Here is a 22,993-nt window from a genome sequence, read left to right on the forward strand (position 1 = left end):
CCACACTCAGCCACAGCCCCCTCAAACCTGCTGTGCGGTAGCCTCGTTGTTCTCGCTGGCCGGCTTCGCGCTCTTCCCCTCCTTTTCCTTCTGGCCCGCAACGCTCCTCTTGGCGTCGGGAAGCGGGTCGTCAGGGACCAGGTTCTTCGAACCGAGCTTGGTCTCCCGATTGGCACCCTCGACGTCAGGGTGAGGGGGAGCCACGCCCTCCGGAGCGCCGCCGGCTGGGTTCGCTTGATCCTGCGGCCAACCGCCCTCGGGCATCGGTAGCTCGTTGCCATCCGCGTCGACGACGCGCATGCGCGTCTCGTAGCGGGTCTTGAACTCGACCTTGCCTTCCAAGGCCTTCACCTGCTCCTCGTTCAGGAGGTTTCCATCTTGGTCGCGGTACTCAACGCGCTCCTCGCGGGACAGGACGCGTTGCCCGGGAGGCACGGGGGCCCCTGAAATTCCAGCCTGGTTTGGCTCGCCTGCTATCGGGATCTGTGCTTGCTCGCCGCCAACCACTGGTGGGGGGGCCGATGGAGGGACTACCGACTTTTGCGGAGTCTGGTCGGCTGCCTTGGTCGAAGGTAGAGCGTTGTAGGCATCGTACTATCATAACACACCCTGTTAGTCCACGCGTCTCGTCATCACATGCAGATTTTGGTCTGCCTCTGAACGTATTTGCTGAACGACCGCCACTCCGACAGCTTATTGTACAGCATTTGCTACTCCAAGCATCCTAGCCCCGTTCTGGCAATGCTCTCTCTGGGATCAGCCCAGAAGGATCATCACTTACGCTGTCAAAGAAGGTGTTGCAATCAAAGTCCCAAGTATTGAACAACTTGACACGGTTGCACTCCGACTTGGTCCAGGTATTGCCGTATGCGAGCGGAGCGAAGAGACCGAAGACCACTATGGACAAAGCCAGGAACAGAACGGCGCCGGCCCGGTTGATGACTGGCTTGTCCTTGATGCCAAGAGCGCCGACCCTCGCGGTGACGAAATCGAATACCTGGCAGAGTGCGATGACGGAGAAGTATAGGGCCGGGAAGTAGTGGTGAAGGAACAACTGGCGCTGCATGAGGAAGAAGGGGAAGTAGTGCAGGGCCCAGCCGAGGACGGATGTGCCGACCTCGTAGTCGAAGCGCTTGAAAGTGTTGTTAGCGTAGTCGTTGCAGCTGCGCTGCCATCGAAGGACAGCGATGCCCTTGAAAAGAACGTAGATGACGACCGCGGCACTCGCGCTCCACCAAACAACGGGGTTGCCCATCAAATAGATCTGGCGGTGCTCCTTGCCCCAGAAATTAATGCCTCGCTGAAGAATTGGCCACGAGGGAGGGCGCGAGTCCCAAGCGTGAGACTCGACAAGTCCAGCATTGGTCTTCCACATGACCTTCTGCAGCTCCCAGAACTTTGAGAAGAAACTGGGGCGGGCATAGTTGACCTTCTCGGCGTCGTCGCCGAGCATCGGGTGGTCGTTCCATTCAATGTACCACAGGCTGTTGGGGAGCGATCCGCCGCGGGCACAGGTAACTTCTTGCTGCTCAGAAGCCCAGTCGGGGAGCTTAACCTTGTGGGAGAAGAGGACGCATCCCGTCATGACGTGAACAAGCCTGAACTTGGTCTCGATGGTACGGACCCTGGATTGAGCCTCACCACCCTTGGACGACTGCTTGACGATCTCGACCTTGAAGAAATCATTCGCGTCGCCCTCAAATCCTTCGTATCCGTAAGCCGACACTTCGTTTTGCCAGTCGACTTCAGTGATCGGGGGCCGCACGTCGTGGGAATGCAGACGGCGGTGAGTGGGCGAATGATAGAGCCGGAGAACATCTCCGTCCTTGATGTAGTGGGGTTCGGGGAGATTATCCCAAGCGAGGGTCCCATTGATGGGCTCGCCATGGATATCGAGGGGTTGCGTCTGGTTCTCAAGCAGCCAGATGTTGTTCTCGTCCTTGTGGGGATAGAGGGTGATCTGCTGCTGCTTGGAGCCGGTCGGGTACATCAGCGGATGCGAGTGCAAGTAACCGCCTTGGGTGTTGAAGTGCCGAATGCTGACTCGGCTGCCCAACAGTACGTCGACAGGGACATCCTGCATGCCCTTGGAGTTCAGAGTAGCCTGGAATTCAGAGCTCATGAAGCCATCACCATCGCCGGGGTTGACAAGGCAGAGGAAGTGGACAGCGAACATGGCCATGTAGAAAGTCACGGGAATGACAATCAGGCAGAACACCCGGGCCATGAAATGCTTGGCCAGAACACGCAGAGTAACCGTCTTCGCATCGCCAATCAATACCCAGAGTTGCACCAGAGTCAAGGCGCCGACCCAGGCGATTGTAAACAGACCAGTCCACTTGATGCTGACAGTCATACCCAAGCCGAGGCCGGTCATGATAAGCCAAAACCACCAACTGGGCTGGAAAGCCTTTGTGGGACCCTGCTCATGCTGGTTGCTGAAGGAGAAGAAAGCCAGGGCACTGAATGCCGTGGTAATCATCAGGGGAGAGTCGAGCAGGATCAATCGAGCCTGGGTAAGGAGGCCGTTCTCTGTACGTAAAGATGAGCAAGTGTAACCCGGGCTACTCAGGGCGGCAATTACTAACCGAAGATGATGAGCCCAGTTCCCAAGATCGCAGTAAAGGTCCTGCAGTTTGCAGCCTTCAAGGTAAGGAACATGGTCGGGGCCAGAAGGATGCCGCAGATGGCCGGAAACAGGCGCATGGCAACATATGGGACGCCGGGCTCGAGATAATCTTTGCCAATATCCTTGAAGTCGAATTCTCCGTCGAAGCCAGCCGCCCAGCCGAACAAGGTGATGAGGAGTTTGGCCAGCGGTGGGTGCACGTCCATGAAGAACTTGCCCTTGACGTATTTTGAGGCAAAGCCACCGAAGCTAGAGGGGTAGGTTGTTCGTTAGCCACTATAGGCAAGAAATCAAGGACAAGGAGCTGCGTACTGGACCTCGTCGAAGACGACGCTCGTGGGCTGGTATATGCGGAAAAGGCGAACAGCGGCGGCGACAACGGTCAATGCCACCATAATCTGGTAGTCAGAGACGGGGAGCAGGAAAACATCGTTGTCCTGGACGCCATCCGAGCTGTAGTCGTCAGGTCGCTTTCCTGCCTTCGACTTGGACTTGGGCGAGCTTCCACGCGGAGGCGAGGCCCGCGAGGCTGGCGATTTCGCGCCAGCTGGGCGACCCATCTTGGGGGCGTTGCTGTCGGCTGGGTAGGGGACAAGAAGATGGCGAGATGGCAGAGATGTTGTTCAGGCAGGGAGCTTTGTTGCGAATGAATCGTCAACACCGGCGAGGCAGAACGCGGAAAAGAATCGCGACTTCAGCCGGTACTCGGAAGGCAAGTAAACCAGGATTAACGAAAGTCGAGAAGGTTAACGTGTCATTACAAGGCCGTCATTCCAGGGCTAGGAGGAGACGGAGAGGAAGGGAAGAGGAAGAAATTGGCAGTAGCAGCAGTACTGAGACGACACCAGACCAGTGAGTCCGATTATCTTGACTCCTTGCCTTCGTTCCTAGGGCTGATGGAGCTGGAAAGGGGGAGGAAGGCGAAGCTGCGCAATAAATTTGTAGCTTAAGTGGCCTTATCCGTGTATCCCTAGGTTCCATTGGGGGTCCCATAAAAGCACACTCCCCAGCAAGCTGCACGCATTTGCGGGGCGGGGCGCCTTGATTGGTTGTTGGTCCTTTTAACACGAGCAAGCAATACCTCCCTCCCAAGTGAGCCGCTTGGCTGGAACGCGTACCTTGTTCAAGTACTAATTAGTTGAAAATAGTTCAATTAACATAGTTTAGTATCCCTCCCTAGTCTCTCTATACAGTAGTTTTGGTGGTAGTGCAGACGATGTTTGGCTAGAGAGAAGGCTCTATGTATGTATGTACATACCTCCTTCTGCCCACTCAGCAGCTCGAGGAATTTAGCCCCCTGGATTCTGCATTCTGCACTGGAATTTTCCCAGCGCGACCAGTCGCAAGCCACATTTGTCAAAGAGCACGAGTCAAGACAGTCAAGACAACCTCGTATTTTTCAGCAGAGGTACCTGGGTAGCTAAATTAAGGCCGGGTGGTACCGCACCTACTAGTACCTAAGTATAGAAATCTGGAAAATAGAAGTTCCCTCGCCGGCCAGATGGACGGTCCCGTCCCCGCCACCTGGGCATCTCACTGTGGAAGCACCCAGGTATTGGTAGCCTTGTGCACGGGCCACATTTCCATTCAATTGACGAAAACGCGTTTTTCAAACCCGACCTCACATCGAGAGTACATCCGCAAACAAGTCAACCTGGAATTCGACTCTCGTGAGCACCTGCCGAGCCCACATCCCTCGTCAACCAGTGTGACGATGGCACAAGCTGCAACAAATGGCGATACTGCAGCTTCGGCTGCAGACTCGCTTGATAACCTCAAACCTCCGACTGGCGTAATCATTCCTCCTCCAGGCGAGATCCGCGAGGCGATCGAGAAGACGGCCGGCTATGTTATGCGTGGAGGACTCGGCCTCGAGCAGCGCATCCGAGAGAACCACGGTACAAACCCCAAGTTCAACTTCTTGATGAGCAGCTCAGATCCCTACAATGCATACTACGAATGGCGAAAGCAAGAAATCAAGGCGGGCCGGGGCACTGCCGTCGCTGCCGGCCGGGCAGGAGAGACAGCCTCTGCACCCGTGAAGGAGGAACCGAAAGGTCCCCAAAAGCCTCCCGACTTCCAGTTTTCAGCCCGTATGCCTCGTATGAGCCAGAAAGATTTGGAGATCGTGCGACTAACTGCCCTGTTTGTCGCCAAGAACGGACGGCAGTTCATGACGCAACTCGCCCAGCGTGAGGCCGGCAACCCCCAGTTCCAGTTTCTCATGCCCAATCACACCTTCCACAACTTCTTCCAAAGCATGGTCGACCAATACTCGACGCTTTTGCGCGAGGGCGGCGTCAACGGCGAAGGCACCAAGGCACAGCAGGAGCGGATCGCTGAGCTGAAGCTGAATGTGGAGGATAAATACCGCGTCCTAACGCGGGCAAAACAACGAGCCGAATATGCCAAATGGCGGGAGGCAGAGAAGATCAGGCAGGAGGAGGAGGAAGAACAGAAGAAGGTCGAGTTCGCGAGCATTGACTGGAACGACTTTGTCGTCGTCGAGACCATTGTCTTCAACGAGTCCGATGATCAAGCCAATCTCCCTCCGCCGACGACACTCAACGACCTGCAATATGCCTCGCTTGAGGAGAAGAACAAACATTCTATCAGCTCGAACCTGCGGATAGAGGAGGCGTTCCCCTTCGATGACACGAGCTATAATGCTTACCCCCAGCAGACGTACGGTGCTCAAGCACCTCCAGTGCAGCCCTATCAACCCACCCAAGTGCCAAGTCCCCAGACGTCTTTCAACGGCGCCGCTTCATATCCCATGCGGACGGCATCAGCGCAGGAACAAGAGGAGGCCCAGAGAATCCAGGAACGGGAGCAGGCACGCGCCCGCATGCAGCACGCGCATGCCGAGGCAAAGGGAGGCGCTGCGCCGATGAAGATCAGGGAGAACTACGTCCCGAGAGCGGCTGCCAGGGCTGCCAACAAGTTCGGCGGGCAGATGGCCCTGTGCCCCAATTGCAAGCAGCAGATTCCCTTGAACGAGCTCGAGGAGCATATGAGGAGTGAGTAGATGGACCGAACCCCTTTGAGATTGAAGGTCCCTGCTAACAGAACTTTCAGTCGAACTCCTGGATCCTCGCTGGAAGGAGCAGAAGGCCAAGGCAGATTCGCGGTACGCTACGACAAACTTGTCCACGGCGGATGTCGCGAACAACTTGAAGCGCCTTGCCAGCCAGCGGAGCGACGTCTTCGACGGTGTTACCGGCCAGCCTGTATCAGAAGAGGAACAGGCTCGCAGGAAGAAGGCGGCCATCCACAGCTTCGACGGCAACCCGGAGGGCAAGAGCCAGGGGCATATTAACCACCTTCAGAGCGTCAACGTCGAGGAGCAGATCCGAGCCATCCATCAGAAGTTTGCTGAGAAGAAGTAGGACGGCTAGCATATCTTTGTGTGGAGTATTGTGATGGGATATATGCCATCTCGTCGACCTCGAGGGGAGGTATGGCCTCGAGTACAGGTCTACATCTAAGCCGCATAATACACGCGGCGGGGCCAGATTGCGGCGGGACCAGACTACGGCGCAGCAAGGTTCCGTGGTCGTGTGTATGGAGTGTGTTGGAGTATGGGCTGTTCATTGGCGTTGGAAGGTGAGGAAAGTTGCTTACAACTGCGTCCGTTGCTTTCGAGGCTCATACCATCTTCATTTCACAGCTTCCAATCGCCATCCTGGCTCAGACGGCATTACTAGTGATATCTGGGTAGTGCCAGGGCAAGGGAAGAAGATGGAGGAAAAGCAAAGGAAAGCTTCGTTTCATGGCCTTTGAAGTCAATAACGGAGGTGGTGCTGTATGTAGGTAGAGAGACTGCACCTACCACCAAGCCTACATAGCCAGAACGCAATTCGTCATGCCATGTATTGTATTGTACAACGAGAAGCTCTTAATGGCGCATGTATTCGTGCTCTTCGAGGTGCATGTGCCCTTTTCCTCAATTGCGCGCCAATCCATACAGGTTGCGAGGAGGGGCTTGCCGACCCCACCTTGTAGCTGCGAGGAGGTTCTCAAATATTACTCTCATCATATTATCCCCCACCTTTTGTGACCTCCACCCCCCTAAGTGGCACTCTGTACATCCGTACTTCGCCAACCTCTTTCCTACTCACCTAGGTCACCCCGTGAATCCTAGCCCCGAGTTGTGTTGTAGTTGCACACAGCTCGACCAGCCCTTGCACCTCCCACTCAGCCAAATAACCGACCTTGCGCGAATGAACACCGCCAAAACGGCGTCCGACGGCCAAGGGACAGCGGCTCGCGCGACGAGCGCCGAGCCGCAGAAGTCGCCCACCTCGCCGCCCCTATCGCCGTCGTCCATGGAGCAGGCGCAGGCGGCCGCGGCGCGGCTGCACCGGCCGATCCTCCAGTCGATGCCGGACACGCGGCAGCAGTCGTTTGACGAGATCTACGGGCCGCCCGAGAACTTCCTCGAGATCGAGGTGCGCAGCCCGCGCACGCACGGCATCGGCCGGCACATGTACACCGACTACGAGATCCTGTGCCGCACAAACATCCCGGCCTTCAAGCTGCGCCAGTCGTCGGTCCGCCGCCGCTACTCCGACTTTGAGTACTTCCGCGACATCCTCGAGCGCGAGAGCGCCCGCGTCACCATCCCCCCGCTGCCCGGCAAGGTCTTCACCAACCGATTCAGCGACGACGTCATCGAAGGCCGCCGCGCCGGGCTCGAGAAGTTCCTCAAGATCGTCGTCGGGCATCCGCTGCTGCAGACTGGGAGTAAGGTCCTGGCGGCTTTTGTTCAGGGTGCGTTTTTTCTTCTTCTCCCCCTTCTCCCCCACATATCCTTCCTTCCTTCTCGGTTGGACTTCTACACCTGGGAATCTTGACGTTGTCGACCCCGGCCCCGGCGTGAAGTGGAACCCCGAAGCAACGGTGTGGCGGAGTTACACGACGGGCTGCAACGGGACGAGACGGAGGGAAACCGGTCCCCCCACCCTCCTTTTTCCTCATGCCGGGCTAACTAGCGGCCCCCCTGAAATGCGCAGATCCGAACTGGGACCGCAACGCCTGGTGACTCCTTCGGCTAGCCAGCCGTTTCGCGGCAGCCTCGGCAGCCTCCTCCTCCCCGGCGGCGACCCGGAACACCAACAACAACAACGTCGTCATCACCACCAATCACCACCCGCGCGGCCCGCCGAGGAAGCTGCGGAAGAGACCCCCGAAGGGCTGGGTCGAGACGCAGGCGTTGCGGAAATTGATGGACGAGGAGGATTGAGGTTCTGTCTGTCGTCGTTTTGACGCGGGTTTTTGGAGAGCTGTGTTTTGGGGGTTTATGAAAAAGGGGGTGTTGTTTGGGGGATGCGGGCAGCGGCGCTTCCGCTTCCTTGACGATTCATGATGATGAGAGACGGTCACTCTCCTAACCACCCCCGAGTGATTTTGGTTGGCTGGTGGTGATTGCCGCTTCTCTTGTCTGCAGAAAGAAACCCTTGTGTACTCGTTCTCATTCCTTCATCAGTATGCGGAGTATAGGCGTCCCAACTTGATGGCATAGCACGTATTTCTAGTTGGAGCGCAGTCTATTCATTATTATAGGACGGCCCCCTTTATTAAACAACTTCCACCCCCGTCTCTCAACGAGTAAGCCCGAAGCCGACCAACTGAATGCAACCGGATCTCTCTGAGGCCCTGTTTTGTATGCGGTGATGTCTATAAATAAAGAGCAAAGCTGTTTTCCCCTGCCCCCAACGCCATATGCAGCAGCTGCGATGCCTCCGGACACCCAACCCCTCTATGGTTCCCTTCGAACATGTAATCTTACAACAAGCCACGAGACGTGGTCTATCCCACAAAACCGAAACCCCCAAATCGAGGTATGCTCCGGGACCTTATCGAGTGGTGTGGTCCCCTTCTTTTATAATGTTTGTACAGGGTGATACAGGTGATACATGTGATACAAGATGATATACATAGGACGCCCAGGGAAAAAAAGAAGAAAAGCAGAAAATGCGTTTGATGAGTGAGTGAGGATGGTGGAGAGGGACGATTTAAGCAGGTGTGTGTAGCAAGTGCAGGATGCCCTCGTACATGCCGAACATGATGGCGGCACTAGGGACCGTCCTGAGGAGATGCGGGGTCATGCCGCCGTAGAGGCCCATCATGCCCTCTTCCTTGAAGACGAGCTTGAAGCACTGGACGAGTCCGGTGTACTTGGGCCGGCCATCGGCAAGGGGCGCTTGTCGTAGCCGTGTCCGGGCGACCTGGCAGATAGTTAGCGCAAGGGTCTCTTTACCTCTCCTCTCTTACCAACCTAAAGCAGGGTAAAAGGAACCAGGGAACTGACCTCGTGTGGGTAAGTCAACACCGATGCCACGAGCTTCGCGGCCCCGGCGGCGCCGACCTTGCCGGTCCAGTCAACAGTGTGATCCCACCAGTTCTTCTCCCTCCCGCTCAGCTGGATAAGTGCCTCGCGCCTCGCCAGCGAGCCCTTCATCTGCTCGTAGAGGATCCAGTGCAGGGTGGACTCGGCGACGCCGAGGTAGCTGGCGCTCATGCCCTTGTACAGGCCGCGGACGCCCTCGTCGCGGACAATGTCGCGGACGCATTGCCAGCTGTTCTTGTAGCGGCGCCTCGTCAGGCCGCCGCTCTGCTCGGCCACGTTCTTGTCCAGCTGCAGGCGCGTCTTGACCATCCAGATCGGGTTCGTCGCCGTGCTGGTCGTGATCCCCGCCAGCACGCCGGCGCTGAGGTGCACCCACACGGCCTCGCGGCCGCCGTTGAGGTACTGCGCGATCAGCCGCTTGCCGTTGCCGTACGTGTAGAAGTTGATGGAGCGGGCCGGGACCACGCCGACGAGGTTGGGGCCCAGGCCCTTGAACAGCGCCCTGGGCCCTTCGATCCGGTATACCGAGGCGAGGATCTGGAGCGTCTCGTTGAGGTGCTGCATCCCGGCTCGGACGGGGTTGAGGGTCGCCGTGTGGGATGCGCGGCTGGCTCGGACCTGGGCTTGGTAGAAGTCGGATTGCAGCCGCGTCTTGAGCACGTCCAGCGGCGCCGTCAGGGCTGCAGCGGTCATGCCCCCGAGTCTAGAAGCCAGTCTATGTCAGCATTCCCGACTCCGATCAAAGATAGGGAAATAGGTCCATCCCGACTCACCCTCCTGCGACAAAGTGTGCCCAGGACTTGGCAAAGGGATTGGCCTTTTCTGGTCCATCTTGGCCATCTTGAGGCGACAGTGGAACAATGTCGCCCGTCTCGCGCGACTGAACTAGAGGAAGCCGCGGGCGCGTCGTCGAGTCTCGGTCGGAGCGATGTTCTTGGGATGCCATGCTGTAGGCTATCCCCTCTGGAGCGCCGGCAGAAAGGGGTATATCGAGACCTTTTATCTTGACATTAGATTTCTTGGATTGGAGGCTGGAAGCACAATTTCTCCGATAAGATAAAAAGGATGAGCCCAGTTCTTTTAGTATGTTCATAAGCAGTATTTCCCCTTTATTACATAGGTAATGATCTAATTACTATCAAAACCGTTGTTTCCGCCACTAGCATATTTACTTCCCCTTCTTTATAGATAAGCTCCAAGGTGGTCGACTGAATCCTATAGCAACCTAATGCGTAAAGAAGATCTAGAACAAGACGGCGAATGGAACAGAGGAGGCGCCTAGGAAACGTCAAGACCGAGCGTATCCCGAACGAGATGAATGAGCGGTGGCGCGAGGTTACGCGCGACATAAACCAGGCGCCTACGCTCGACTTACACCCCCCTCCCCCCCCCCCCCTAAAAAAAAAATAAAAAAATATTTATGTTCCCTTTCCTTTACTCGCTCTGAAGAAGCTCTTGTGTCTTGGATGGCGATGTAATAGATACAATGGAATCGGACGAATCAGATGACTATGTGCCACGCAAATGCGTTCCTTCCCTTTGCGGGCTCTGTCGTTTTGAGCTAACAGAGGGCGAATTAATTGTTGCAAGTAAGTATTCAAGATGCCTACCTAGGAAACTTACTGATAGAATCAGTTACGCTTGCTGGTCTAATATCTTCTCGGTTTGCTTACGCTTATCTCGTCGATTATCTGGACGAGAGTCTGGCATTGAGGTTCAGCCCATGCATAGGTGCCTGCAGCCATCGTGATGGTCACGCTGTTGGTTGCCACTCGGGATGCCTAACATTTGCGCCATTCCATCCATCTCCACCGTTCCTTCAGGCGACGGCATACTCTTTTGATCCTTGAGCATCGGAACTATGCAGGCGGCGTAATAGGATTCGCCAGATACTTGCTGAGAGGCTGATGAGGACATGGGCCAGGTTTTGCCGATGGAGATCTGGTCGATGGTTGCAGGGCACCTTCTCCACGAGTGTGCTATAACTACCATCGGAGAGGCTTGCTTTGCTCGCCGGAGCTCAGACTGCTGTGTCGACATCTCGTCAAGCATATGGGCTCGTTATATCCTCATTGATGGTGTTCGTTACATTGTAACTTTGTCGAACGCCCGCGACGAGGGATCCGGAGATATCCAGATCTTCGATCCCAGCAAGACGCCGCTAGTTGACTCCCTTTATATCTCAGGAGACCACCTGGGCGTCAGGCAGATAGTATTTTCCCACTCTAGGGACTCTGCCAACTTTGACAATGCGAAGCCAGGAGTATAGTGGCGGACCATATCGATCTCCAAAAGGTTCCAAACAAAGTCGGATGTAAGCTGCAATGTCATCCTCCAGATAAACTTATGCTGATGTACCAGAAAAGGGGCTAAAGCTTCGGCATGTCATTGATCCTGCTGCACCCGACTCTAACATCCCCCGTATAGCTATTTCATGGTCTACCCCCATGCCGCGGTGCCAAACGCAACTTCTTCGCTTCCATAGTCTGTCTCCTACAGATACCAACCAATCGACTCTAGGCAGCCTCAGAATGGCCCCATTCATTGTCAATGATTCGATAGTCACAGGGTATTCCGCCTGCTACAGCGGCCGTCTTATATCTCTCCACGCCCACGTTGAGGGAGAGGACATGGTCTTTTATAAGGACGTCGATGCCTATCACAAGTATGCGGTATGGATTTACACGCCACTCGACTCGGGCGAGTTTATCTCGGAGGTCTGGAAACTACTTGGTAGACAATACCATGGTGTGGCCATATTGGTAAGAGCAGCGGCGCCTGCCTACACTTTGCACACCCCATTTCTAAACCGTGAGCCAGTTCAGAACCAATAGAGGCCGGGTAACCACAGTAGGGCCGCACTTATTACTATGGAGGCCTCCCACCGCGTGGACTCGCATATTCACATCTGCAAATACCCCGACTCGGGTCTATTTTAACGACTCCCCTGCCGGCATTCACCACCTGGCGACCAACCAATCTACCATCCATCACGGATTTCCCGCGCTGCCAAATCCACTGTCTCCCTATCCGAAACGAGGATCTATTGGGAATTATTTCTATACCCTTGCCTTACTCGAAAACGTTGTGGAAATTGTCCTCTGCCAGAGGGAATTTTCGACTCACTCGCAAATCACCGGGCTGCTCATCCGCTATTCCAACGGCAACCAAGCCTCCGTCGGGGAGTTCCGCCTGGACCGTGCCGGCACGACTCTGCGGGTTGACGGTTCTCGGGAGCTATGCCTGGGATTCGCACGGACAGAATTCAAGCACCCGTACCTGGCAAAGGCCGAGCTGTTCCCGCCGGCCGACAGGGCATCGTATGAGTGGCTGGATTTGCCCTGGACGGGGAGACTGGAGTGGTGGTTTTCCTTCCGACTGTGCAAGATAAACCACGCCGGTCGAGGAAGCCCGTCGCTAGTCTGAACCCCCTGCGGCATTGTCTCGCAGGCGGGCGCCACGGCCATCACAGACATTACGTTAGAAGTCCAGCTTGCACGGTCTCGATTGCGGGAGAAACTGCTCGGACTCGATAACCTAGACAGAACATGTTCACGTAGCTCCGTGCGACGGACGGGGTTTTCCATTGCTGAGCGGGCCGGAGGGGGTATATTCGCGAATGCCAGTGGATTCGAAGGGGGATGGAGTTCCGACGACGAGAGCGTGGCGCCCGGGGGCGATGGGAAATTGGCCGTTCGAGCGACGCATTGATTTGGACTTGTGGATATCCCGTGTGATGACGAAGCGTTGCAATAAACTGTTACTAGATAGGAGTAGGAGGAGCTGAGTAGGGAAGGGGGGTTGAGTCTGGGTAAGTCGTTTATCAATAATGCACGGGGAACATCGTGGACTACAATATCTTCTCGGTCAAAGCCAGGGGCCCAACAACGATGTGATGATGATGACCTTATTTCCATCCACCTGGAAGACCTATTCCGTTTTTGAAATGCATCTTTCATTGACTACCCTAACGAGGCACTTGGTTGCAACCAAATAGTACGCCCCTACTATGTGGGGGGTTCTGATTCAACCCATCCAAGCTCGGCCTGCGGCGCCTCAGGGGGCGCAGCAAGGCCTCGAGGCCAAGGACTATTTACCAAGTAGGTATGCAGAAGCGCAACGGAAACCAATACGACGCAAAAGAAATTCCACCATCATTCCAATACCGCAGTGTGCCAGCTGGCTAGAACACCACCAGCCGTTCGGACTCCTCCTCCCACTCCCCCTCACCATCTCCCTCAAATCGAACTTGCCAGCCAGTTACAACTCCAATGCAAACAGGCCCTGCGTCGGTAATCCTACCGACCGAAGAAGAAGAAGGAAAAAAAGGGGGGAATCATCAGCGCCCGTCCCTACTGTCCCTGCGGAAAGGCGCGGGCGAAGATGCGCTCGAGGGCGGCAAACTCGACCGACGCCACGGCGGCGAGGCTGAGGTTGTCAAAAGCCGGGCCGGCGGGCAGGCTGAGCTCGAGCCAGAAGTGGCCCCAGTAGCCGTCGGTGCGGCTGGCGCGCTGCAGGATGCGCGTGCGGTCGTTGAGCCCCAGCGAGTTGACGAACCGGGTCGTCTCCTCGCGGATGATGGCGATGTACCACTTTTTTGTGGTGGTTCGAGGTGGGGTCAGCAAAAAAGGAAAGAAACAAATGGGGTGGATGGTGGTGGATGGTAAAAGGAAGATCCGGGGAGGGGGGGGGGTTTATGTGAAACTCACCTCGAGAACGTCGAGCGGGATGTCCGGCTTCGGGGCCAAGGTATGGGCGTGACGCCAGCAGTCGGCGAATCGGGGCTGGTTGAAGCCGCGCTGCTCGTTCTCGCTCAGACTGACCAGGTAGGCGATGTCGTCCTTCATGGTGACGGTGAAGCCCGGGCAGAGCATGGCGGCCGTGTAGAGGCGTCTCAGGAGCTGTGGTGTCAGGACCCCCTCGTTGCGCCGGTCCTTGATGGCCAGCTGAAGCAGGCGGATGAGGTTCACGGCGGCCTTATACACGGCGTGCCGCTGGCGGATAGTGATGTGCTCGGCCATGTACCAAGGGAGCTTCTTGATGGTGCTGATCATGCACTCGAAGGGGCGCTGTGGGCATTCGCGGGAGAAAGGAGACTGCAGGGAAAGAGCAAGTCAGCAACATGGAATATTGGGGGAGGAGAGAGGAGGAATAGGGGGGAGAGCTCGGCTCACTCGCTGCGGGATCTCAACATGCTTCACCAGCATGGTCATCTCCTCCTCCGTGATGAAGCCCTTGAAGTCGTTCCAGGGCTCGCCTTCGGTTGACGGCTTGATGTTGGGCTTCGAGCCATCCCAGAAGATTCCAGCCGCAAGCGGAAAGAGATCCTTCATCAGCATGGCCTGGCTCGACAGCTCCACCTCGACAGGGCGGTCACCGAGGCGGCTAGGCTTGCCCTTGCCTGGCCCGCGCGAGTGCTTCTCGACCGCCTTCATCGCGTCGTGCAGGGTCACGAACTCGACATAGGCATCATGGGTCTTGCTGGTGACGCGCTCCATGATGATGTGGACCGGTTCCTGGTTATCATTCAGAATCATCGAGTTCCGTCCAAGGAAGGCGACAATCTCCGCGCGCTGGGTGGTAAAGGGGATCTGTACTGCTCGTTAGCACCTGATCACTTTATTCGTACATGGGAGGCGAGACGCACATTCTTGATCTTGATGACCCCGTAGTTGACTGCTTCAGCCTGAGTAGTGCTCTGGATGAACGGAAAATTGGCTGGGTTCAGAGCAACATTCAAGGTCGGACGACCCGTCGGTCCATCGGTAATGCGGTTCAGGTGGGCAGAACGCAAGACCTTGATATGGTGCGGTACTGGCTCCGCACCGTGGGGGGCCATGGCCAGCGACGGCTGGAGGGGCACCACCTGCTGCTGCTGGGCGACGTTGAAGGGGTCGGCATTGTACGGAACGAGTGCCCCGGCTGCCACGGGGCCCTGCTGGACGACCTGGCCCCCAACTGACGGTGAAGGGGCAGCCAGAAGGAACCGAGGAGGCGGCTCGCAAATGATCGGCGAGGTCAGGCGAGGCGCAAAGTTGTGCGGCTCGCTCTTCATGCCAGCTTGAGTGCCAGGCTGAATGCCACGGCCATCTGGAATATATGTCAGTGGCTTGGGCTCATCTCCTATCAAGGGACTCATACGGGGTGTGCCGCCGTGGCTCGTTCCGCCATGGCCATCATCGGCCTGAAGACCGCCATCGGGGCGGTCGTTATACCCACCTTGACCACCGTTGGTTGGTGGTTTGACGCCTCTGCCCTGTCCGTGGACAGGATCGTTCGTACCATGAGTCTGCGGGCCATTCTGGCGCTTGTAAGCCTGCCCGTAGCCGTTGCCATTGGTATAACCGCCGGGGACCGGATGCTTGGAGCGACCTTGAAAACCGGAGGTGCCACTGGTCTGAGGAGCTGACGCCTGCTGTTGAATCGGGGCCCGATGTCCAGTTGGGGCCTGCTGGTAAGCTGGGATCTGCTGGTGTCCTGGGCCCTGGATCACTTGGTGCCCGGTCTGAGGAGCATAATTCTGCTCAGTTGGGGCGAAACCAGAAGTGGTTGGGTCAAGCTTGAAGCCAGCCGGGCTGCCAGCATAAGGAGTAGCCAGAGTGGAGATGACGAGCGGCTTGATAGCGACCAAAGACACACCTCCGTCATCGCTGTCCTGACCATCATCATCATCATCATCATCATCATGGCTGGAGGAGGCGGCTCCTTCCTCATCAGGAGTCTCGATGATTGGGTTGAGAACAGCCTCACGAGAGCGATTCAGCTGGACGCCACCGTCGTGGTTATTATCACCCTCCTCGTCCGAGTGGACCAGAGGTGCTCTCCTGTGAAAGCGGACCCTCTTGCGAACCTTTGGAGCAGTTCCATTGCCGTTGGGGAGTTGGGCGCGGGCACCCTTGGACTTGGCCATTTTTATGGCTTTGAGCAAAATGCTGCCTGAAAATCGTCAGCAGTTTATTCGGGGCAGCAAACCGGAGGGCAGATAAAAGTGAAGATCCAGACGCAGAGATTGAAGGAAGATGACGGTAAGATGGGTGAATGGAATCTGTCGTTCACTCTGCTCTCAGATCCAACTGGGGCCCGTCAACCTCAGCAGGGTACCTCTCCCGCACCAAGGAGAGACTCGAAGGGATTAGACATATGTAAATGCTGGAACGCGCCCACCCAGACGCGACTTCGTGACTGGAGGTTCGGTCCTGGTGAGCAAACGGGAGGAGAGTCTCCATGTCGTTGGAGCATAAGCTCCATATGTAACCGATATGGGAGGGAGCGGGAAGGGAGAAGGAGTCGGCATGCTTGGTGAAGGCCGGTCTCGAAGAAAAAATCGGAAGGATTGCTCACTATTGAATTTCCGATGTCTGGGACCGTCTCGGTCTCTGGCGTTTTCAGGTACGTTTCCTGGAGACGGTCAGCAAGATACCCAGGCAGGAGGATGCCCGAAAAAAGGACAAAAAGAATACGAAAAGAATACGTAGGTAGAGCGGGACACGGTATCAGGTTGAGAATGGGGGTACCTGTGGGAGGAAGCAATGGACCACGAAATACCTGAAATATGGAGTGGTGACCTCGGAGGAAGAGGAAGGGGATTGGAAGTATTGTGTTGAGGTGGGGGGAGAATGGAGGAGAGAGGGAAGAGGTACAGATCTGGTATCTAGTTCATAGGTAGCTCCCGGCTGAAAGCGACCTTGGGGGGAGGAAATGGGAGTTGTGTGAAGGTGGGAGAAGAGTGGAGGGGAGAGAGGTGTGATGTAGCTCTGGTACATAGGTACTTCAAGCGCGGCTCTCGCCTTGAGTGACCTGCGAGGAAGGGGGTTGGAGTTTACCTTATGTAGAGAGTAGAATAGCTCTGGTACCTACTTCAAGGGTAGCTCTCTCTCGCCTTAGGCAACCGGGGGGTTGGAAGTTATGCGAAGGTGGGAGGAAAATGGAGGGAAGACAGGCGTGTTGTAGCTCTGGTACCTCCTTCACGGGTACTTAGGTAGGTCCCGCCCTGGGAGACTGGTTGGAAGTTGTTCTAAGAGAAGATTGGAGAGGAGAGGGGCATGGTCAAGCTCTGGTGCCTTGTGTGTATGGGTAGCTCCCACCTTCAAACGGTAGAAGAAGAATGGAGTGAAGTGGGAGGAAGTACAGCTCTGGTACAGGGTATTCAATGGGCAGCTCCCGACTTCAGGCGATAAGGGAAGAATAGAGGCGAGAGAGAAGGGCACTACTCTGTACCTATCTCATAGGTAGTTCTCGCCTTGACTTTTGAGGTACCCGCAAGGTGAGGTAGGCTCTCGACGTTCACCCCTGGAGCAAGGCCGTGCAACTGGGTCGTGGGTAAAAGTATGAAGCAAGGGTTGACCTGGTAAAAGGGGCGGGGGTAATGGATGCAGTACATGCACTACAGAGAATGAGGATGACAGACCTCTAGCTGCAACTGGCCTATGATTGACTGCGATAGATAACCGCTGGAACCTCTAGCAAGAGCAAGTAGCCAGAACCTACGAGAACCGCTAGCCAGAGCCAGAATGGCGTTCGCAGAGGGCACGGTTCGTATACGACGATCGTAGGGCGTAGTCATAGAGCGATGTATTTGTTCGTAGAGATAATGTTTGCAAAAGATGGCTTTGCTCCTCGGACACAGTGGTGTGCAACAGGGGCGACTGTTTGGACAAATCTGACCAAGAGGCTGCATATAGCAAGACAGCTCAGGGGTCAGCTCAACTCCAGATAACAGTCATAGATACAATAAGACCAGCTGCTCTGCTGAATCTCAACTGTTTGATCTAGAATGTGTTGCCACGAAATTTTTAAAAACCACCTCAGTGTTTCCGGCAGATGCCAGAAATCGAAAGGCCAGGCACTGTTGAATGGTATACTTGCTACCACCTAAGGACAGCGCATGACAAGGCTGGAGTGCCTGCTTGCTCATCCGTCAAGCACCAGTCAACTCGTGAATCACGGGCGGCAAGGTGTGTAACACTTGTCCTTGCCCTTGTGTCCTTGGTTTCTAAAAGATCCGCTGATAAACACTGGCATGTCACTGTACTCTTGTCCCTTCACGTCGAGAATTCACGCGACTTGTCCTGGTTCACACCGAAAAGAACCACTGACTGCTTGCGTATCCGTTGTGTCGTGTATGGTTCAGTACATATTGGTGCGGCCTCCCTGGAATGCCAGTCTGTATTGGGGACAAGAGTCTTGGGAGCCTTTTTGGGGGGGAGGGGGCGAGGGAACTCTTTAACCAAACAATATCCTGAAGGCAGTTTTCATACAGCCAACCCCAGGCCTATTTGAGTAAAATCTCGTGGAGAGGTTGGATTGATATCTCTTTGACGGCCCATCAAGGTATTGCAACGGCGTGGGAGGTGATAAAGGACAAAATGGCTCCAGGATCCCTTCTAGTAGTAAAGCCAGGTAGGCTCCGTTGCAAAATCCTGTATTCAGGGCACGCATGGGGGTTAAAGTCGTCCTCGACACACTCAAGAATATCAATGTAGGAAACAGCCGTTGATCCCTTAGTATTCGGGGTCATGGACTTGGTACAATATATTGGCTGGCTGGCATATCGACGAGAACCATGGGACCGAAATCTAGACCCGCAGGTAGCGAGCCATGGTCACTGGCCACAATCTGGGACGACCGAGGTTGATAGCATCGAGGAATAAAATCGAGTTTCCACCCAAACGCCAAACATGATACGACGAGTCGAGGCTTGATCGGTAGGTCGACTCTATCCACCGATTGCTTGCTGGTGTTGCGCAGATACCCTCAGTCGAACTACAAAGGGATATTAGATCAGCCGGGGGGGAAGAAGAGCATGGGAGGGAGAGCCAAGGCTTACTGGAGTCAAGAAAGATTCCGCTACGAATCTCGCTCTTGCATTTAACTTCGCGTGTGTCAGTGTTGGGAGTGCAGCGTTCGGCATATATAATAAACTCACGAATAGCTTCATTTCCGAGATCTCCTTGTCGACCTCCTCAAGGAACTGGATGAGGAAATCCACCAGCTTGTGCTTCAACATCTCTTCCGTGTGGAAGTTGGTTATCAAAAAGGAAATGTCATAGCCCTAGATGAGCTCGAGCGTCAGTAGATGCATTCGATTTGAGGGGCCTCCTCGTCGACGGACCTTAATTGGCTTCCTCCTGAGAATGAAGAACGATTCAGCTCTTTGGGTCAAAAAACGTGTAAACTTGTGTACGAGAATATGCTCAATCTCGTCGGCCTGCTTTATCTTTATGCTGATCCGGACTGAATTGACGCTCGGCTCGATGAGAACCCGCTCATTCTCGTTGCGTGCAACAGTCAAAGGCGTGAGGAGAACTTCGGGGGATGTCTGGGCCTCAATCTCGGGGACGTTGTGGCGTTCAGCAGTCTGCGAGGCAAAGTTGGAGAGGCATAGCGCAGAGGTGAGAGTGCTCCGCACTGCTTGCAGATAGGGCCGCAGCGATTGAGACTGGTGGGCGAGAGGGTCAGCGGCCACGACTTGAAGAGCTGTGGTGTTGTGTCTAGAGACTCGGACCTACCATGACTTTCCCCTCCTGAGAAATACCCGTTTTGATGAACCTCGACTTCCAGAAGTGAATGGCGGGGTCGCTGTGACGATGTCGTCGTCACTGGGGAATGAGGCTCAAGGCTGCATCCATTGGAACAGGTGGGTTGGAGGTGGGGGAGGTTGTTCAAGGCGGCATGTGGCTGATTTTGCTGACCTAATCCATTCTACCCCTGCTGGTTGTGGCTTGAGCTGCCCCTCGCAGTCGTCACCTTCTTTTGCCTTCCACAAAACCACGGTTGCCCTGTGTACCGTCAACAAACCCTACTTTTAAATACCAGACGTCTCCCTCTCCACGTCGAGGAAATTTGGGGGAACAACAGTCTTCTCAAATTTGGCCCCCCGGATTAATCCATATCTTCTTTTACAACTACCCTGCCTTGCAGGAGTGCAACAAAGATGGCAACGATAAACGGTAGGAGCCCCATCGCGTGTCGTGGGCGTCGTTTCCGAACATTTACTAACAGTCAATTTCAGTGGTCGTTGGCCATCGAGGCAAGAAGTATGACATCGAGGTCGACACTTCTTCGACGGGCGAGGTCTTCAAGTATCAATTGTTTAGTCTCACCGGCGTTGAACCCGAGCGGCAGAAGGTCGTCATCAAGGGACGCCAGCTGAAGGATGACACGGAAATGGGCAAGCTCGACCTCAAGCCCGGGCAGTCAATCATGATGCTGGGCACTCCCGGCGAAGGCGGAGGTCTGGCGCGCCCGGCGGAACAAGTGAAGTTCGTGGAGGATATGACCGAGGCAGAGGCTGCGCAGCAAGTGGGCGCGACACCGGCAGGCCTACAGAACCTTGGCAATACTTGCTATCTCAACTCGACTCTACAAGCCCTCCGCTCGATCCCCGAACTCCAGGACGCTCTGGGAAAGTACGAGTACAGGAGCATGAGCACCCTCGACCCCATCCCGCAGTTAGACTTGACGAGACAGCTCAGGGATCTCTACAAGATGATGTCCGAGACTCAAAGCGGCTTCCCGCCCCTGGCATTTCTCAACGCCCTCCGACTTGCCTTCCCACAGTTCGCAGAGCGATCGAAATCCGGACAGGGTTACGCCCAGCAAGATGCCGAAGAGGCGTGGTCCCAGATCGTCGCCCAGCTGAGACAGAAGCTGCAGCTCAAGGATAGCGAAGACAGCCCGTCCGTGTCATTCATCGACCGGTACCTGTCGGGAGAGTTCTCCTCGACTCTGGAATGTGATGAGCCAGCCGCCAAAGAACTGGGCGAGGAGCCGGTGTCGTCCAAGGAGCCGTTCCTCAAGCTCAACTGCCACATCGACGGCAATACGAATCACCTTCGCGACGGCATTCTCAATGGCCTTACGGAGAAAATTGAGAAGAAGTCGTCAGCCCTGGACCGGGACGCGATGTACACCAAGAGATCCAAGATATCTCGCCTGCCCAAGTATCTCACGGTCCACTTTGTGCGCTTCTTCTGGAGACGAGATGTCCAGAAGAAAGCCAAGATCATGCGGAAGGTCACCTTCCAGCAGGAGCTTGACGTGGTCGAGTTCTGCACCGACGAGCTGAAGAAGGCTCTCGTCCCCGTCCGAGACAAGGTCCGCGAGATCCGAAAGGACGAGGAGGACGTCGAGCGGGCGCGAAAGCGTCGCAAGAGGAACCACGAGGGTGAGCCCGGTGAGGCACCTGAATCTTCCGATAAGAAGAAGACGGCGGCCGGGAAGAAGGACGAGAAGAAGCCGGCCACATCGGCGGACGGAGACACCGAGATGGCTGAGACGTTCAAGACGGATGCCGAGTTTGAGGCGGAGAGGGACGCGGCGCTCTTGGCTGCGAAGAAGGAGCTGCACGCGCTTATCGACCCGGAACTCCAGAAGGACGAGGGTGCCAACCAGTCGGGCCTCTACGAGCTCCGCGGCGTCGTTACCCACCAGGGGTCCAGCGCAGATAGCGGCCATTACACCGCGTATGTCAAGAAGACGGCACCGACAGACCCCAAGACGGGCGTCAAGGGCGAGGAGGACGGGAAGTGGTGGTGGTTCAATGACGACAAGGTGTCCGAGGTCGATGCCGACAAGATTGATACCCTGGCCGGAGGTGGCGAGTCGCACTCTGCCTTGATTCTCCTGTACCGAGCCATCCCCCTGCCCTCAGCAGAGGGCACCATGGAGTGAAGAAACTTGTCGCATGCTCATCATGCCCGAAAGGAAAGGGCGCATTGGCCGCATGGATTTTCAAGTTCGGTTTTGTGGTTAGGGGTTAGGGGTGATGGTCGCAATAGGTCTCATGGGGAAAATAAACAGATTAGAGTAGGGTAATTCGTCTTATGACACCTGCCGGGCTACGGCGTCTTCACCTAGATTATCCAAGGCCCCTCTCCGACCCTGGGTGGGTAGTTTGCGAACTCCTTGGTCTTATGCTAGGGTCGTCTTTGGCCTCTTTGTGAGGCCTGCATCGTAAAGCGGAGAGCAGCGACTCGAGGGTACAGCCGTTGTTACCCTCACTGTCGCGACGGCGTAAAGTCGTCCAGGCTCATTGCTTCCCTCGCAAAATAGAGCCTGGCGAGCCATCCCGCGACCGAAGAGCGACTGACTACCCCCACACAACCCGTATATATAATCCTTGACTACTTCCATCATCTCGTCCGCTGCCCAGGTACCCTACCTCCCATTACCGCCGCCACCACCGCCGCCGTCCTGCTTCTCCCCCATCCTCGCGTGCAGCGTAGCAAGCTTCTTCTCCAGCTCCGTCTTCTGCGTGACCAGCGTCCGCCGCCGGGACTCGAGCATGGCGATCTTTTCCTCGGCCGTCGACTCGATTATCCTCTCCTTCTCCTGCCAAGAAGATCAGTCATGCTCGGGGATGTAATCGGAGGGACGCCACCATCGGAGGGGCAGGCAACTGTGTGTTGTGCGGTAGAGTCGTAAGAGGGAGGGAGAGAGAGTTTTCTAGAGACGGGGTTTGGGTTTCTGGCTTACGATCTTGAGCTCCCGTTGCGTCTTCAGCCCGGCCCCGTATATCGTGCCCACGATGGTCACGGCTCCGAACGCGCCTGCGTAGACCATGCCTTTCCATCTTGGGATGGAGGCGGCCATGGCTGGCTAGGCGGTGACTCCCCCGTTCGGTGGCGTGCGATGTGCGGTGTTGGTTTCGTTGGTTGGTTGTCGGTTGGCCCGATGTGACGGCCGAGATCGAGAGCTTGCTCGTGCAAATGTAAAGACGGGGGCCGGGGCTTCGGTTCAGGCACAGTGGTGGCTGCAGACTGGCTTGCGCCTCCTCTTCTGCTGGCTTCCACGGGCCACTTCGTGGGCGTTTGAGTAGTCGCTGCTGAGGGAGATTGGTCAGGCTCGAGGTGCGTCTGGTCGATCGGGTAAGCGACGGAGTCGTGACCAAGGGTTGTCGTCGAGGTTAGAGATGGTCAGAGCTGGAATCGGTTTTCTTCGGCGATCGCATCGGGAAAAATCTGGGGCCCCCGGCCGTGCCAAGGGTTGCGGCAGGGACTCTTTTAGCGCCT

General features: G+C 55.9%; 9 protein-coding genes across 9 annotated transcripts; 4 read left to right on the plus strand and 5 right to left on the minus strand.

Annotated features, from left to right (window-relative positions):
• Positions 1–21: 21 nt before the first annotated feature.
• On the minus strand, positions 22–3,189 carry QBC33DRAFT_557719 (Dolichyl-phosphate-mannose-protein mannosyltransferase-domain-containing protein; the record flags this gene model as incomplete). The annotated part of the gene is made up of 4 exons (XM_060429823.1): positions 22–594; positions 782–2,532; positions 2,589–2,878; positions 2,942–3,189. The coding sequence occupies 4 exons, from the start codon at positions 3,187–3,189 to the stop codon at positions 22–24; spliced, it is 2,862 nt and encodes a 953-aa protein (XP_060285173.1).
• A 978-nt stretch (positions 3,190–4,167) lies between these two features.
• QBC33DRAFT_367729 (Pre-mRNA splicing factor PRP21 like protein-domain-containing protein) lies at positions 4,168–6,106 on the plus strand. The gene is made up of 2 exons (XM_060423968.1): positions 4,168–5,649; positions 5,708–6,106. The coding sequence occupies exons 1-2, from the start codon at positions 4,344–4,346 to the stop codon at positions 6,016–6,018; spliced, it is 1,617 nt and encodes a 538-aa protein (XP_060285174.1). The 5' UTR covers positions 4,168–4,343; the 3' UTR covers positions 6,019–6,106.
• A 746-nt stretch (positions 6,107–6,852) lies between these two features.
• On the plus strand, positions 6,853–7,673 carry QBC33DRAFT_448685 (Phox domain-containing protein; the record flags this gene model as incomplete). The annotated part of the gene is made up of 2 exons (XM_060424484.1): positions 6,853–7,402; positions 7,645–7,673. 2 exons carry the CDS (start codon positions 6,853–6,855, stop codon positions 7,671–7,673), a joined length of 579 nt encoding a protein of 192 aa, XP_060285175.1.
• A 973-nt stretch (positions 7,674–8,646) lies between these two features.
• On the minus strand, positions 8,647–9,927 carry QBC33DRAFT_448664 (mitochondrial carrier domain-containing protein; the record flags this gene model as incomplete). Its single annotated transcript, XM_060424482.1, has 3 exons — positions 8,647–8,859; positions 8,943–9,684; positions 9,755–9,927. 3 exons carry the CDS (start codon positions 9,925–9,927, stop codon positions 8,647–8,649), a joined length of 1,128 nt encoding a protein of 375 aa, XP_060285176.1.
• Positions 9,928–11,174: 1,247 nt separating this feature from the next.
• On the plus strand, positions 11,175–12,504 carry QBC33DRAFT_367779 (uncharacterized protein). Its single transcript, XM_060423969.1, has 3 exons — positions 11,175–11,295; positions 11,409–11,743; positions 11,802–12,504. The coding sequence occupies exons 2-3, from the start codon at positions 11,429–11,431 to the stop codon at positions 12,405–12,407; spliced, it is 921 nt and encodes a 306-aa protein (XP_060285177.1). The 5' UTR covers positions 11,175–11,295; positions 11,409–11,428; the 3' UTR covers positions 12,408–12,504.
• An 829-nt stretch (positions 12,505–13,333) lies between these two features.
• Positions 13,334–15,891, minus strand: QBC33DRAFT_557724 (uncharacterized protein; the record flags this gene model as incomplete). Its single annotated transcript, XM_060429824.1, has 5 exons — positions 13,334–13,573; positions 13,691–14,077; positions 14,156–14,572; positions 14,629–15,071; positions 15,123–15,891. The coding sequence occupies 5 exons, from the start codon at positions 15,889–15,891 to the stop codon at positions 13,334–13,336; spliced, it is 2,256 nt and encodes a 751-aa protein (XP_060285178.1).
• Positions 15,892–18,497: 2,606 nt separating this feature from the next.
• QBC33DRAFT_367807 (Arp complex subunit) lies at positions 18,498–19,642 on the minus strand. Its single transcript, XM_060423971.1, has 5 exons — positions 19,490–19,642; positions 19,093–19,419; positions 18,907–19,032; positions 18,808–18,852; positions 18,498–18,743 (listed from the first exon to the last, which is right to left on the minus strand). The coding sequence occupies exons 1-5, from the start codon at positions 19,490–19,492 to the stop codon at positions 18,735–18,737; spliced, it is 510 nt and encodes a 169-aa protein (XP_060285179.1). The 5' UTR covers positions 19,493–19,642; the 3' UTR covers positions 18,498–18,734.
• Positions 19,643–19,747: 105 nt separating this feature from the next.
• QBC33DRAFT_534302 (putative ubiquitin carboxyl-terminal hydrolase) lies at positions 19,748–21,946 on the plus strand. Its single transcript, XM_060427530.1, has 2 exons — positions 19,748–19,930; positions 19,993–21,946. Exons 1-2 carry the CDS (start codon positions 19,915–19,917, stop codon positions 21,651–21,653), a joined length of 1,677 nt encoding a protein of 558 aa, XP_060285180.1. The 5' UTR covers positions 19,748–19,914; the 3' UTR covers positions 21,654–21,946.
• Positions 21,715–22,986, minus strand: QBC33DRAFT_534305 (uncharacterized protein). The gene is made up of 2 exons (XM_060427531.1): positions 22,458–22,986; positions 21,715–22,313 (listed from the first exon to the last, which is right to left on the minus strand). Exons 1-2 carry the CDS (start codon positions 22,572–22,574, stop codon positions 22,140–22,142), a joined length of 291 nt encoding a protein of 96 aa, XP_060285181.1. The 5' UTR covers positions 22,575–22,986; the 3' UTR covers positions 21,715–22,139.
• Between the last annotated feature and the right edge of the window lie 7 nt (positions 22,987–22,993).

The sequence above is a fragment of the Phialemonium atrogriseum genome, assembly GCF_030411735.1.
Source record: "Phialemonium atrogriseum strain 8032-3 unplaced genomic scaffold QBC33scaffold_8, whole genome shotgun sequence".
Classification (NCBI taxonomy): Eukaryota; Fungi; Ascomycota; class Sordariomycetes; order Cephalothecales; family Cephalothecaceae; genus Phialemonium; species Phialemonium atrogriseum.

Bases quoted from the DNA above. Each gene is read 5' to 3' on its own strand.
- QBC33DRAFT_367807 (XM_060423971.1), bottom strand. The intron at 19,033-19,092 runs GTCCGTCGACGA...GAGCTCATCTAG, and splicing joins TCAGGAGGAAGCCAATTAAG to GGCTATGACATTTCCTTTTT. The intron at 18,853-18,906 runs GTGAGTTTATTA...ACACACGCGAAG, and splicing joins TCTCGGAAATGAAGCTATTC to TTAAATGCAAGAGCGAGATT.
- QBC33DRAFT_367729 (XM_060423968.1), top strand. From the start codon at position 4,344: ATGGCACAAGCTGCAACAAATGGCGATACTGCAGCTTCGGCTGCAGAC. The intron at 5,650-5,707 runs GTGAGTAGATGG...CAGAACTTTCAG, and splicing joins GCTCGAGGAGCATATGAGGA to TCGAACTCCTGGATCCTCGC.
- QBC33DRAFT_534305 (XM_060427531.1), bottom strand. From the start codon at position 22,574: ATGGCCGCCTCCATCCCAAGATGGAAAGGCATGGTCTACGCAGGCGCG. The intron at 22,314-22,457 runs GTAAGCCAGAAA...TCTTCTTGGCAG, and splicing joins CGCAACGGGAGCTCAAGATC to GAGAAGGAGAGGATAATCGA.
- QBC33DRAFT_367779 (XM_060423969.1), top strand. From the start codon at position 11,429: ATGCCGCGGTGCCAAACGCAACTTCTTCGCTTCCATAGTCTGTCTCCT. The intron at 11,744-11,801 runs GTAAGAGCAGCG...ACCGTGAGCCAG, and splicing joins ACCATGGTGTGGCCATATTG to TTCAGAACCAATAGAGGCCG.